The following is a 15,231-nucleotide window of genomic DNA, read 5'->3' on the forward strand; positions in this document are numbered from 1 at the left end:
ATCAAAATCAGTAAGCAAAAATTGAACAGTAGTCCTCTAAGTCAATAATGGGACCCAACTCCACATATATGAAGTCCTGCTCTTTTTTCACAATCTGCACTATTGATTTTCTTTGTTCCAATGGCTTTATTTTTTCCATGAAATAACAAAAAAAATAAAATAAAATGCTTAAGCAGAGCAAGGAAAGGTTCTGACAGAAGTAGTCCCTTATGTAACAAGTTAGTAAAATAAGCTAAGGTAAGACATATCTCGTATTGATAGCAGTCATAGCACCATCAGTCTATCATCGACATGGTAATACAAGAGAGGATGATGTTATACAGGGGAAATCTGTTTTTCTCCCCTTTCTTTCCATTCAAATTGCCTTAACCATATACAATACAAAAAAGTCACTCCACACTAAATCTCTACAATAATTGCAAAAATTATAATCTGATATGGCATCTAATATTAACGTTTTCATGGTCATGTCTTCTCATGATTTCCCCACAACAACACATCATTCAGATGGGAATATAAAAATTGCAAATTAAAGAATGCGCAAATCAATTGCAACAGAGACATTGATAACAAATAAAAACAAAAGTTTATGTAGAAAAGAATTTTTTCATGTTACCTAAGAGATGAAGAGAATGGACCAGATGTCACACCATGACCCCATGATAGCAGCATACATTTCGACACAAAAGAAAGCTAATAAAGAATACTCAATAAACTACAAGTAAAATTTACAAAACATAAATAATTTAAATCAAGATCTGCAAGTTAAGAGAACAAATTAGAACGAGTATTTTTTATAAAAAATTGGGTCAATAGAGGCGAATTAGAGAAAAATAGAATGAGCAGAAAACGCGAAGAAGAGTAGGACCGGAGGAGATTGGTGATGACTTTAGGCACAAAATCACATTATTAAACAATAGCAAGCCTAATTACACAAGCAGTTAAAGTTGTTCAAAATTTTAAGAAGATACCTGAAGTATATCGTTCGGTGAGGGTTGTTCGCTTCTCCCAATTAGCTGGTCGAGTAAACCCCCAATTCAATGCTGGGTGGCGGCGACGTTTAGGGTGGCTGCGTCGTGGTTGTGAGCGGCTGCGTCGTGGTTGTGAGCGGCTGGGTGAGCCTTGGAGGGGTGGGGCTGGGCGTCGGTGCGTCGCCGGCAGGGAAGGGCTCGTCGACTGGGCTGGGAGGTGCGTCGACTGGGCTGGGAAGTGCGTCGACTGGGCTGGGAAGGGCTCGTCGCCGGCAGCCCAAATCGCCCAAATCGGTGGGAGGTCGTTTTTTTTATAATTATTTTGAAATGTAGATCTGAATGAAAGTTGGTCGCAAAGTACTCAAACCTCTTTTTTTTTCCTTTAAAATATTACCGACCGCTTATATGGTTGGAGATATTAAATAGGCGGTAATTAAAATTTTGAATGAGTTTTGGAAATAGTCGGATTTTTACCAACCGCTCTTTAGTCGGAATACAAGAAAAAACAGTCGATAAATTACCGACTGCTTTAAAAGCGGTGGGTAAACTTAAAATTTAGCGACCGCTCAATTTTCGGTCGGTAATTTACCGACTGGTTTTTTTCCGGTCGCTAATTTTTTTTTTACTGACTAATTTTATGGCGGTCGGTAAAAGCAGTGGGTAATCAAGCGCTTTCTTGTAGTGTCGGGGGCTCGTGAGACCCTCGCAAAACAGGTCACCATGACTTGTGTGGCGCACTCCGTCTAATACTTTGACCATCGTCTTACTCCAAGACTCAGTCAAAGTGGGGGCTAACTGTAGACACCTACTTTTGTCCCCATTCCCGAAAGGGAAGGTTCGATGATGAGAACATAAAATCTCCACTTGGCAACGCATCTCCTATAAAATAACGAATCTCGATCACCCTTTTCATTTCACCCGAAACCTGCTATTTATGGAAACCTGCTAAAAATAGTAATTGTCGTAAAGGGTAGCTTCTAAAAGTGGCAAGTCATAAAAGATAGAAACCTGTCAGAATTAGGTGTTGCACTCCAACATAAATCCTAAATGAGATAGAAAACTGCGAGAATCCTATTCCTAATATGATTCGGAAATAAGAGTTACGTATTAATTAAAATCCTAACGAGCCTAGAGTTCGTAACGGGCCCAGACGCATTCCGTCATGAAATTGATACGCAATGAAATACTCGATTAAATCTCAAACACTCCGGATTCTAGGAATCCGAATCTGTCAAAGAAACGGCCCAAACAGCAATTTCAACGCCCAGCCCTGGGCGCTGAAATTGCCTGGATCCTATTTTCAACGCCCAGAGCTGGGCGCCGAAATCTTTGACGCCCAGCACTGGGCGCTGAAAATACCTGGGTACGTGTTTTTTTTCCTAATTCTTTGTGGATTAGAACTCTGCAATTCTATCTTTTCACGAACTCTTCCCTATAAATACAGCCCCAAATTCGACGTGAAAACAACAACAACACACAATTCATATTCTAAGTATTGACTCTAACCCTTAGCCTAAGCCTCACGCTGCGAAATTGTTCACGCGTTCTGTCGCAATCGATCCATAAATCGAACAGAACGTATCCTGTCCCATAATTGAGATTCGTTAAATAAAAAGGAGAAATAGCAAAGTCAAAGTGGTTAGTTTTCTGAGAACCGTGACGCACCTCTCAAGGGTGCGTCGTAATGTGCCCCTTCTCGATGATTTAATCGCTTTCCTCGCCCTTTTTATGAACTGTTAAACTAACTAAATCTGATTGTTCTATCACGCCTAACAAATATAATATTTTTGGGAAATTGGATTATCATGCTAGGTCCCTTAATGCTATTTAAATCAGATAATCGCGATCGATCTAGTATTATATGTTGCATATTGATAAAATCAACTCAGATTAGTTTAATAGTTAACGCATGTCCCTTCAATTATTTATGCTGAGCTAGTAAGGATATCCTGCCTCTGGAGTTATCGACGAGCGAGTACTCCTCTCGGTAGTTACAGTCCCCCGAACCCTCAATCTCTACCTTGCGGGTGTATGTTGAGAGATCCCCACACCAGGGATCACAAGGGAACCTACGGCCGTCGTGGTCAAACATAATTGCACTCCCTTTATGTCACGATAACCGGGTTTTGTCAGTTTTTCTCATTGTTGTTAAAAACTGAATGGCGACTCCTATATTACTAGTCAATTGGGTGTAAACTCCCAGGAAATCCAATTACACTTGATTGAATAAAAGAATCGTCACACCCACGAGGGACGAGGTCACGCATTAGCCTCGTGCTTTTTCGACCCCCTCACAGATATATATACATATGGAGTATATAAATTATATAATTTCCAATTTCATCGCTTAAGTAATCAAGTAACATATTAACATTTTCATCATTGCAAATTAATTTCCCATTTTGTAATAGCGTAGATAATCGAAACATTTGTGCAATAATTACTTAAGCCTCTGATTACGTGCATAAATATATGTCCATATATTTTGCATAAATTTTTTAGCTAAGTCAAAATAATATAATGACATGGATATGTTTTTTAATTAAATAACATATGATCAGCTTTTTAGGTTTAGGAGAGAATATTAGCATAATATATGAATCTTTAAGAATGAAATTCTTGGTAGTTTGAAAATTTTACTACGTATGTAATATTTTAGGATATTTATTATCAACGTAATCTTTAAGTTTTATAATGACAATCAATAATATATTCTCTGATTATTCGTCAATAAGACAAAATAAATTTAGACTAATAATTTTTTTAAAAATTAAAAGAGAGGTCAATCAATGAGTGACATTTGTCATCATGCACATTGATTTCCTCTCTTTTAGTATATTATATAGATAATTTAATTAAATAAAAAAATTTACTATTAAATCAAGCAAGTTAGTTATAAAATAATAAGTGTAATAAATTGGGTAGTAATATATATTGAAATTCATAAAGAATCAATCAAGAAAATTCGTTATGGAAATACTAAGTAAATGGGTAATATGTACTACACATTGTTTCAATCGTAATATTCCATATAAAACACATTAAAGGGCCTTAATTTCTGATTTATGCTTAATTAAGAAATACCAAACAACCAAATAGGGACTTAAGGTTTGGAGAACCGAGCATACTACGAGCACTAAAAATGCACAACGGTGCAAATGTGAATTATATAGCGGACCTATTTATGATATAAGTATATATGTATTATAGTTCAATATCTAACCGATGAAATCAACATATAATCAATATCTAACTTATCAATTTTAATATTTTAAGACACTGAAGGTATGGTTTATTATTTAGGGAGTCACTGTGGGGAAAGGAGAATGAGCTACATCTTTATTAAACTTTTGATGTTTGATTATTTCCATTAAAAATTAAGCATAATCGAGCAAACTTACAAGTCTAGAGTGAGAAATTAATTTCTATTTAAGGAAACTTCCGAGGTCATAAACGTAAAGTTTTTGGTGTCCCCCTATGGAGTAGTCTAAAATACCCCTAGTAATAAATAAATAAATAATTATAAAGTATATGGACAAATGGGATAACATACATAATTGTTGACAACTTAAAATTACAATTGACAAATCAAACAAAATAAAAATAATAGGAGTAATTGATTCTAATAATTCAACTTTTGGGCATTTCTCTTTTATTAATCCCACATACGACTTTTTTTTTTAATAATCCAACCTTTTGGAACTATTCTCTTTTAATAGTTCCTTATGACCGTCCAACTTAAGAACCGATTTTTTAAATTACTTATTCACCGCCACAAGTTCACTCACGAACAATTATGCCTCACCTAGTTGTCGGATCATTAAAGGAGAGGGTCTGTCGGATTTAAGGAAAGAAAAGGAGGAAAGGAAAAAAACTTTTAAAAAGTTTAGACAAATAAGAGAGTGACACGTGTCAAGGTAACCTGCTACATGAAGGAAATAATTCCCTTGGTCCAACTTTGCATTTAATGCTAAGTCTAATAAATGCGGTTCAGTATTAATTAAACAAGTTAATTATTCAGTGAGATCATGTAATCCCTCGTAAATTTATAAAGTTTATTAATATATTTTACCGTATAATTAATTATATTTAAATGAAATTGGTGAATTTTAGTAATAAATATACATATTTAATATATGTTATTTTATTTAAATGCATTTTAAATATTTTAATGATTTATGAAATTAAACATTTTTATAATCATAATTCAAAAACGATTTGAAACATAGAAACACTTCGGTTTTGGAAAAGTATTTCTAACCGGGTTTGGACTCGAACACTTTTAAAATTAGAAGAGGAATCATAATCCTAGTCCAATTAAAATACCTAAGCCCCAAATAAACCCCCTAAACCCAAATATTTACTCACTATTATTCTCTCTCCTCTCAACTCTCAAACCCACACAAAAGAAAAAAAAAAAACTCACGTACTCTCCTGCACGGTTTTGGATCCTCTAGAGTTCTAAAATAACTGTACAAGGTAGAGTTTGAGCATATCAACCATTGAATGAAAAATCAATGGTTCATATATTATCTTCCCAAAATTCCCCTTATTTTTTCTCATCAATATAAGCCATTGATTTTAAAATGTATCACGGTTGTTTCACGTGAAGCCTCAAAAACCACCTCCTTGCTTCAGCCGCTGCTGCGCCACCGCCGTGACCACCGCACCTGTGCCACCGCCCTCCGGCATCCATCACTCCCTCTCCTTCTCTCCCTTTGCCTTACAAACACCAGCACCCTCTCCTCCCTTTTCGTGCTTCTCTCACAACCACCACCAAGACACGCAACCACCACCAACGCACGCAACCACCACCACCACCTGGTCGCTGATGCTGCCCCACCCCCCTTGCCGCGTCGCCTTGCTGCACCGCACGTCAGTCGTCGTTGCCACCCTACCTGCCAGCATTCTTCCTCCTATTTTCTTGGTTCTTCATTCTCACACCACCACTACCAACGCACACAGCCAACGTTGCTTCCACCGTGCGGCCACCTGACGTGGTCCGTCGTACTCCTCTGCCCAGGCCCGCTGCCGTGTGTTGTCCGCCGCCGGCCAGCCCTCTTCTCCATCATCTTTGGTTAATTTCTAAACCCTTAAAACTAATTTATGTTTTAATTGTGTTTTATTAATTTAATTTATGTTTCTTGAATTAAATGTATAGTTTTTATAATTCAATTATTAATTCCAGATTTATATGTTTTATATAATTGAATTATTAAATTTCAGATTACATAATTTTGTTAAAATAAGAATTTTAATTATTTAAAGCATGAATTTTAAGATTTTAATGGTTTTAAATCATGGTAGGATGATTATGAATTATTAAAATTATTGTTTGATGTTCTAAGCATGTTAATTTGGTCTTGGCGAAGTTTTAAACGAGTTTATATTGCTGAAAATTTAAAGGATGATGTTTTTGTAGAGTTTTTAATGATTTTCAATCATTAATTCAATAGTTATTATGCTAGGAGATTAAATATCCAAGTTTGGATATTGGGGGAAGGTTCTAAATATGTTTAGGATGTATTTAGAATACTTTATTATTGCTGGGAATTATTGAAAGTTGATTGGGAATCTTTATTAGTTATTTTAGGCGAAAATTCTCTGCATGCGACTTTTAAAATTGTTAAGTGGACTATCAATTTTTTTACACAAGGTACGTACATACCTGTGTGTTTGTGGATGTGTGCTATTATTGAACCATGTTGAAATATATTTATGAACTTGTTTATGTTTGAATTTCATGTTCAATGTCGTTGGATGAATGCGTTGAGCATAGAATTTTATTATGAGAATTATAACATGTTAGCATGGATGATTGGTGCAAACATGTCAGTTGGGAACTTTATATTATTTTATATATATATATTGGTTTAGATCGATTGATTGTTGTTCCCTTTTAGCATTTCACCACTTTATGAGGGCCGAGGAGCTTGTTTAGTCAGTTGATACTTTACACCTATATAAAGGTGGTTAACCATTGTTAAGGAAAGGTTGAATTAATTGGAATGATCGAATTCTTGATTGATAGCTTTGTGATTGCTTATTTAATTCCAAGATAAAAACAGTTGTGAAAACTTGTTGATTATATGATTTATGTAATTGACAAGGCATAACAAGGTTATAATGGGCAAATCATGTAAAGTGAAACTGAATAACAATAGCTTTAGGTTGTGCACGTCTGAAGTGACGGACAATCAGGAGTTGGGGTTCATGGTGGTAGCCCATGGCTTTTTCTGGGACCGAATTGATCACCGTGTTCTATTTTATTTAAAAAGGTTCCTCGATATCGCAGGTCATTGAGGTTACGGAGTCGCGCCCGTACCTCGTCATCCTTAGTGAAAGCTTCTAGTTAGACAACCCGGTCCATTGACTATTCCAATTAAAATAATATTAATGCTATAAAAGTCTAGTCCAGTCTAGTAAAATGTGATCTTCAAGTTAATATGTTTTGGTTGTCCTTGCTTATGTTTTTATTAGTATCATGTTAGGATTGTTCGTTTAATAGAATCATGTTAGGATCATTATTGATTTAGTATGCAGTACTCAACTTTGTTGATTACATGCTTTGTTCGTGTGTGTTGATCATGGGTATGCCTTATTGATCGTGTGATGACCCATTTTGGTGAGCAGCCTCTAAGGATCAATAAGCATTGTCCATCTGCAGGTTTGAAGATGATGCATCATTGGCTTCGGGATTGGAGAGCTTGTAGTTTAATTTTAATATTCTAAGTTAAGTTGGTTTTGTTTAAGTGGACTTTGAACTCGTTGAGTTATTTATGTTGACTTTGTTTTCATTTGTTGATTTTGGAATTAATTCCGTACTTGACTATTCGCAAACTTATAGTTAGTTATTATGTTAAAAGGCGTTGATAAACAAGCCTATGTGTCACGTGGCACTCACATTAATCTCATTTCAATGTTACATGTCATACACAATTATTTAAAAATGATAAATATGTGTGGTACAAGTCTTGAACTCGTGACCTCTAATGTAAACCAAACAATTAACCACTACTCCAAATCAAATTATATGTCATTTTTTCATAACAAAATATAATAAATAACAATGTAATAACACAGAGTATTGAATTTATTTAAAAAATTTATACGTGTATCAACCCGGGGCATCGCCCGGGCCCAAATACAAGTTACACTTAATATACTGAGAACTAAACAAAATATCAAAATTATTTTCCGGTCTTCGGTCCGGTATGGTCCAAAACCCCTTAAAATTGGGCTTTGGACCAAACCGGTTTTATCTTCAAAAAATATAGTATCCACTATTTTAAAAGTTTTAATACATTGAAAATATTAACATATTATGAAATATTTTATTTTTGATTTTAAAAATTAAAAAAAAGCGTTAAACAATTAGTTTTCTATACATAATTGTTTATTTATTATTGTACTTTGTAAAAATAAATAAATAAATATAGAGATAAGCCCACAACCGGTCCGGTTCGAGTATTATACGTTTTATCAGGTAATGGTAGAATTATCCAAAAATCGATCTTTGGACCGGTTCAAACTGGTCCGGTCCGGTCCGGGTTTGGACTGGTGAAATCTCCTAATTACATGGGTACTTATAAAGTACTCCCCCCATCCCTTAATACTAGACCCTCTTTGCTTATAAAGTCGTTCATTAATACTCGCCTCGTTTCTACACATGACATACTTTATTATTATATCATTTCTCTCACTTAATTATGGACCCACATGTGTTCCTACTTCTAAACAAAAACATAAAAAAAATTCAACCCCATCTTACTTCCACAGTCCCACCCCTCTCCTTGACCACAGGAGCCAAAAAATACCGAGTTGTACCTTTTGTAGCTAGTTTAACTCCCTCAAACAATCCAGACCATGGATTTGCCGACCCCACTAAAATTAAGGGATGGAGGGAGTACTAGTTAAAATAAAACGGAAGAATGATCCTTATCTTTTTCATAAAGTTAAAATAAATATTTAGGTGGTGCTTGGTTGTTAGAGGATTGGTAAAAAGTTAGAGGATTTGGCCAATTTAGAGGTTTGACCAATTCAATCCTCTAATCTAGGCGTTTGGAAGTAAGAGGATAGAAATAGAGGATTGGGAAGAATCCTCTAATTTCAAAAAAGTTGCTCCAATGAGCTTTTCAATTAGAGGATTGTATTAGGTAAGATAAAATTACAATATAGTCCTCAAGTTGCAACAACTACACCCATATCAATCATGCCCATACATTTATCATTAGATTCACCGATTCGCAATAGCTTATCAAATAATTACAATGAAGGTAACAACCCTTGCAACAACATAGAAGATGAAGCTAAACAATGATAGAACAATACAAAATGTCAAAAATATTTGAGATCAACTCGAACTTTTAACATCTTGATCGTCCAATGAACCTTCTATTACCGCTTATAAGTCATTATATTTGTTAAACTTATCTTATTTGGGTTTAACAACCTTGTTAGATGAATCATGAATGATTTGTAATGCTTAACTTATTTTGACTTATTATAGCCAAAAAATTAATGTGAAGATAAATTTAAATAAGTTCAGATATATTAGACAAAATGCTTTTAGTGTTACTTTAGTGAAATTAAATAAGTGATTTTAGAAAGAAAAAAAATAATGCACAAAATTATAACACGGTGCTAACCTTTTCTTTATTCACTTTAATACTTAAATTTATTACTTTGCTTACCTTTATTTTTATATTATTTAACTACACATTTATTTCTTAAATAGATGATGTATAATATACTAATGAAAAGGAATTTGAGTTTCTTAGAAGAGTGTAATGTATTTTTTTTCCTATTAGTTATTCCTATTTTGTAAATTAGACATTTAATAATTTATTTTCGTAAAAGTTGTTAGTGGATTAACAAATTTTCAATTTTATATAAATGTTGTTTAATTATTTTCATGTTAGTACATTTTATTCCGATAAAAATCTAACCATACATATCCATATATTTAGCAATTACTAATTCTCTATAACTAAATAAGTTAATGTCCTTATTGGTAATTTTACACAATCAAACCGCTATCATATATCAGCTATTTACTAAACAGTTTTACATAACCAGCTAATACAATAAGCTAGTCAAACAAGCTAATACCAACAGCTAGTCAAAACTGCTAATACAATCCGCTACAGTTAACAGCTAACCGCTATTTGTCAAACAAGATCTTAACCTGAAGAAACCTTTGAACTTTTGACGGCAGACGAGTCATACTCAAAGTGACCTAACCCCTTACGTTTTAATCTCCAGGTCAAGTTAAGGAAAATACAAAAATAAATATAAAATCGAAAATAAAAAATAAAAGTAAAGCTCCCTAACATTCTCAAGAAATCCCAAACCCTCACAGGTCACAACAATGGCACGTAATTTGGTCCGACCCTCTGACATCGACTGACCCAGAAAAAAAGAAAACCCCCATTCCCAAATCTGATCTGTTTTCTACTTTTCTCTCTTCAAAACCCCCAAATTTATATTCGCAATTAGTTTAATTTTTGTTTAATTTCTGATTCATTTTTATAATATTCGATTCAATTCTGTTGAATTTGATGGGACGAAATTCTCCTGCTTCAACATCTCTTGCGCCGGGTTTTCGATTTCATCCGACGGATGAAGAACTCGTCTGGTATTATCTGAGGCGTAAGGTTAGCGGCAAGCCCTTTCGCGTTGATGCGATTTCTGAGATCGATATCTACAAAGTCGAGCCCTCTGATCTTCCAGGTTACTTTTTGTTTTTTTGTTGAATATTTTGGCGTCAATTTGTCCAAATTTCGCTTTAATTTCTTTAATTTCGCTCTTTGATTGTTTCGATTTTTTTATATATTTTGTGGGTTCTGTGAATATTACGAAGCCGAACATAGTACAGTTGTAAGCTTGTACGGAGTAACCCATTTACTTTACACCTGTTGTATTGGTGGCGAGGCATTCTTTAGCTATCTTTGCTTAATCATGAAGATTGGACCATATTGATGAGCTAATTTTGCCAAGGTTATGGGAGAAAACTCTCCCATTAATAGGTGCCACGAACCAGATTAGCTCGGTAGATTGCTCGTAGTTTTTGTTTTGTATTGTCACTGCTCTTGCTCTATTCCCATCTTACTAGGCAGTAAAGAGATAGTAGCAAGCCAATGACTTAACCGGCGGCTTTCAGTAGAGAGTTTAATGGGTATTGAAACTCCATCATTGTAGCTGTTTAGAGTATTTTAATATTTTTCCACTTGTTATGGAGACATACCGACATTGTCATAGGATGTGTATTGGGCCCTTGGAGTGGCGACAGAGATAATCAAAGCCAACTCTACCCCCAACACAGGGGCTCTTGAGCATGGCTCTTGGCCAGGACAACCCAAAAAATTGGATGGGCATCTATCTTTACGACACGCCAAATAGTTGAAAAGAAGTTCCAAGTTCTCATTTGGAGAACCATTTACAATGAACGTCCTCTAAGAAAATGCCACATGGTCTTAAGGAGAAGTATATTTTGGCTAGAAAAGGATAAAATTTATCTGTTTTGATTGGAAAATGGTGTTATGAATAAGGATGGTTAGTCTATTATTCTTCATAGACAGTATCATTACTTGGTATTTATAATGAATTATTGCTGAAAATGAACCTTTTGTCTTGTGTTGCACTTACTTGCACGCTTACCATTTGATCTTATGAATTTCTCTTGTACATTATAAGATCCTTAGGAAAAAATGAAGTCCGTTACAACAATTATTGCATAAGGAAATTTGTTGAGTTTTGCTATTTGATTATTTTATTTATATATTTTGGGGGTTCCGTGAATATTATGTAGTTTTATTGATTGATTGATTTTATTAGGGCTTTCAAAGCTGAAGAGTAGAGACCTAGAGTGGTACTTTTTTAGCGCCCTGGATAGGAAATATGGTAATGGATCGAGGACCAACCGAGCTACGAACGAGGGGTATTGGAAAACAACCGGGAAGGATAGGCCTGTTTGCCATAGGTCTCGGGTTGTTGGGATGAAGAAAACTCTGGTTTACCATAAAGGTAGGGCCCCACGTGGCGCGCGATCCAATTGGGTAATGCATGAATACAAACTCAATGACGAGGTCATAGAGAAGGCTGGTTATTCCCCGGTGAGGATATATGTTTGTGAACTTGATTAATGGGTTAGTTTGTCTTGTTTCGGGAGCTCTAAATGGGGTATTAATTGGAATAATACTGGTATGTTGATAGTGTTTATTACCTGGCAGGACGGGTTTGTATTGTGCAGAGTGTTTCAGAAAAGTGGAACAGGACCGAAGAACGGGGAGCAATATGGAGCACCACTTGTGGAGGAAGAATGGGAAGATAACAGTTTGGGAGATGTGGTGCCTACCGAGGTATCTTTTGAAGATCCCTACGTTGATGATGATGCGTACATTGAACAGAATGATCTGGATCAGGTTTTCCTTTCATCTCCTACTTTGCCTTTTTGGTATGATCATTTCACTGAGAATGTTCAAGAACTTTCAGAATAGTTTGTTTTAATGCTCTAACAATTTTTTTTGGTAGCCAATCTATTTTCTTATTCAAAGGGATTGCCTGACATAAGTTGTTCTTTGAGAATGGAGTTATATTAGTTTCCTGCTATTTATGACACTGTTGTCAGGAAAATCTTATGGTATACCTATCACTGCTTTATTTCTTTGGTAGGATTTTGATGGTAATGCAAGTGAGGTCTGTGTTTCTTTTGTTTGATAGCTGTGGTTGAATCGAGTTGTTGATATACAAAGTGTATTTTCTTTTTGGATAAAATTATGATCATGAATTCACGAGTATGTATATTATGTGAAAAGATAACAGGGGTGTACTACAGTACTGGATGGCGGTGCATTAAGTTGTTCTTATGTGTTTTTGAAGTGTTTTCTTCTTTTGTTGGCATTCCTGTATGGAATTTGAAAGAGTTTGTGCTTCTCTTCTGCCAGGTTATTGACTTGCAACTTCCAGCAAATGCTCCTTGTCCTGTCAGCTTTAACCCTGATGATAACTACTACTATGTTGAAGATTCCCTGAATGTGACTGGAGTTGATCAGATGTCTGTAGTAGGAGAATCTGAAGATAAGTATAGTTTGCAGGTCTTGGATGGTCAGGAGTTTTATGATCCTGGGCAAGATGGGAGTGACTCATGTCTTGTGAAGAATGAACATATGGCTCAGCCAAATGACGTGAATAATAGAACTCCTACCAATTTGCTGAGTAGTCAAGATGGGAGCAGTGCATATCTTGTGAAAAATGAACATATGGCTCAGTCAAATGACTTGAGTAATCAAGCTCCTGTCGGTTTGCTGGATGATCTGTTCTCTGGAATAGCAACCCCCGAGGATGGCCTATTCCTTGATGCTGTTGACTTTCTGGAACCTGTTAAAGATCAACATGATTTTGACGTTCTTGGATCGTATTTGGACGATGATTTTGATATCGGACCATATCTAAATTTTGATTCCTCTCCGGAACAGATGGGTGATGATGCTGATCAAGGTTTCTCCTTGAAACAGGTAGCAACACTGCTCAAATGTTACTCAATGCTAATAGAATATCATTTGCAGTTATAATAGATTGTTATTTTGCAGAATATGATTGATGCGAGTTGGCAAATACCTTCAGCAAGCCAGCTATTACATGAAACCGGTGATGATAATATTGGATCATCGTCCAACCAAGTCATGGAACTTTCAAAGGCTAAGCCAACAAAGACTGGTGCGGATCTTGCCTTTTATGGCTCTGTTTTTTATTCCGCATTCTAGTAGTAATCAGTATTTGAATTTGTTCTTATGAAATTTATTTTGGTGAATGTGACTATGCAGATATCCAATATCCTTTCCTGAGCCAGGCAAGCCATTTGTTGGGAAACATCCCTGCTCCTCCAGCATTTGCTTCAGAATTTCCTTCAAAGGACGTGGCTGCACGTTTGAGTGCTGCTGTGCAAGCATCTACATCTGTTGATGTGACTGCGGGTATGATCAGAATCAGGGACATGCCTACTGGGGTAAGAGGAAGTGGACTGCAGTGGTCATTTGACAAGACTGGTAATGTCAATGTTCTCCTTTCGTTTGACCTCCCAGAGGTTGTTAACCCTGTGGGGCTGGAATCATTTACTGGCTTGTGGTCGACCAAGATATCTACAGCTGCTTCTCGGGGATGGTTATGGTTTATTCCCCTGGTATTGTTTGCTTTATCTGTATGCGTCAAAGTTGGGACATGCATGTATGCAAAGTGATAGATTATTCAGAAGAACCAGACACTAAGAGGAGAGGAGAGGAGTATGCTTTGGTTAATTTAATTCCAGGAACTGAGATACCCTTGAATTTTATTTACTTTGCCGTAATGTAGAGTAAACATGAATACCCTTATAACATTCTCTTAACATCCTTGGATTTGGTATGTTGGTAAAATTGGTATGAGTTATGGTAAACATTAACATTTGGGATATAAAATCTGCCGTGTAGCATAGTTCTGAATCTAATGATAGTATGATAGCATAGCACAAATGATGAATATGTTTGTGAGTGTCGTTCTGTATGATGAATAAGTATCAAGTGACAGTATGATGTATCAAGAACAATATGCTTGTTGGTAAGGAAAGTAGCAAGGCGTTTGAAAAGAAGTTGAGCATTGTGGGTATCCGGATTAAAAGCATGGAAACAATGACCTTCTCCTTTAACCTCAAACAAGTCATATGGCTGTCGGAATCACCATGCACGCTCGGGTAGACAAAGTACCATATCTTGTAAGCCATCACAAATTGTCTCTACCTATAAAGAGCTTGAGAAGATCGCCATGTGTAGCCAACCAAGGGTCCCAGAGTTAAGGGCATTCCAACAGTCTTCATATGATGCCTATACTCCACTGAGATTACTAAAACATGAGCTTCGTCTTGGAGTTTTGTTCACTCCAAATGGTTTTGCTTCAAAACAACAAATGTTCTCCGTTGGTTTTATCTTTTTGACAAAATAAGTGATTCATTTCGTAAAAGCTCATATTAATATCTTTGACCATTCAATTGTATTTCCCTTGATTTGCTCTCTTTAAATTATGCGCTAATTCATTCACCTTCCAACTTTATTGTCACAAATTGATTACCTTTTTTTTTTTTTTGGCTCATTGACTAAAGAATGTATAATGAAATCTCCTTCCAAGGGAAAATACAGACGCAAAAGCTTCTCCACAAAAATTGCTTCAAACTCTTTGTTCTTCCGGTTCTTGGGCAGTGTCAATTCGGTTCTCAATCTACCTTTTTGCT

General features: G+C 35.7%; 1 protein-coding gene across 1 annotated transcript; it reads left to right on the forward strand.

The window, feature by feature from the left end:
- The first annotated feature begins 10,294 nt into the window (after positions 1–10,294).
- On the forward strand, positions 10,295–14,425 carry LOC110799969 (NAC domain-containing protein 53). The gene is made up of 6 exons (XM_022005253.2): positions 10,295–10,703; positions 11,808–12,085; positions 12,203–12,394; positions 12,917–13,486; positions 13,562–13,688; positions 13,796–14,425. Exons 1-6 carry the CDS (start codon positions 10,532–10,534, stop codon positions 14,206–14,208), a joined length of 1,752 nt encoding a protein of 583 aa, XP_021860945.1. The 5' UTR covers positions 10,295–10,531; the 3' UTR covers positions 14,209–14,425.
- The last annotated feature ends 806 nt before the right edge of the window (positions 14,426–15,231 follow it).

The sequence above is a fragment of the Spinacia oleracea genome, chromosome 4 (genome assembly GCF_020520425.1).
Source record: "Spinacia oleracea cultivar Varoflay chromosome 4, BTI_SOV_V1, whole genome shotgun sequence".
Taxonomy (NCBI): Eukaryota; Viridiplantae; Streptophyta; class Magnoliopsida; order Caryophyllales; family Amaranthaceae; genus Spinacia; species Spinacia oleracea.

Coding starts and splice junctions, on each gene's coding strand:
- LOC110799969 (XM_022005253.2), top strand. CDS start 10,532: ATGGGACGAAATTCTCCTGCTTCAACATCTCTTGCGCCGGGTTTTCGA. Junction 10,704..11,807: donor CGAGCCCTCTGATCTTCCAG/GTTACTTTTTGT, acceptor TGATTTTATTAG/GGCTTTCAAAGCTGAAGAGT. Junction 12,395..12,916: donor AACAGAATGATCTGGATCAG/GTTTTCCTTTCA, acceptor CTCTTCTGCCAG/GTTATTGACTTGCAACTTCC.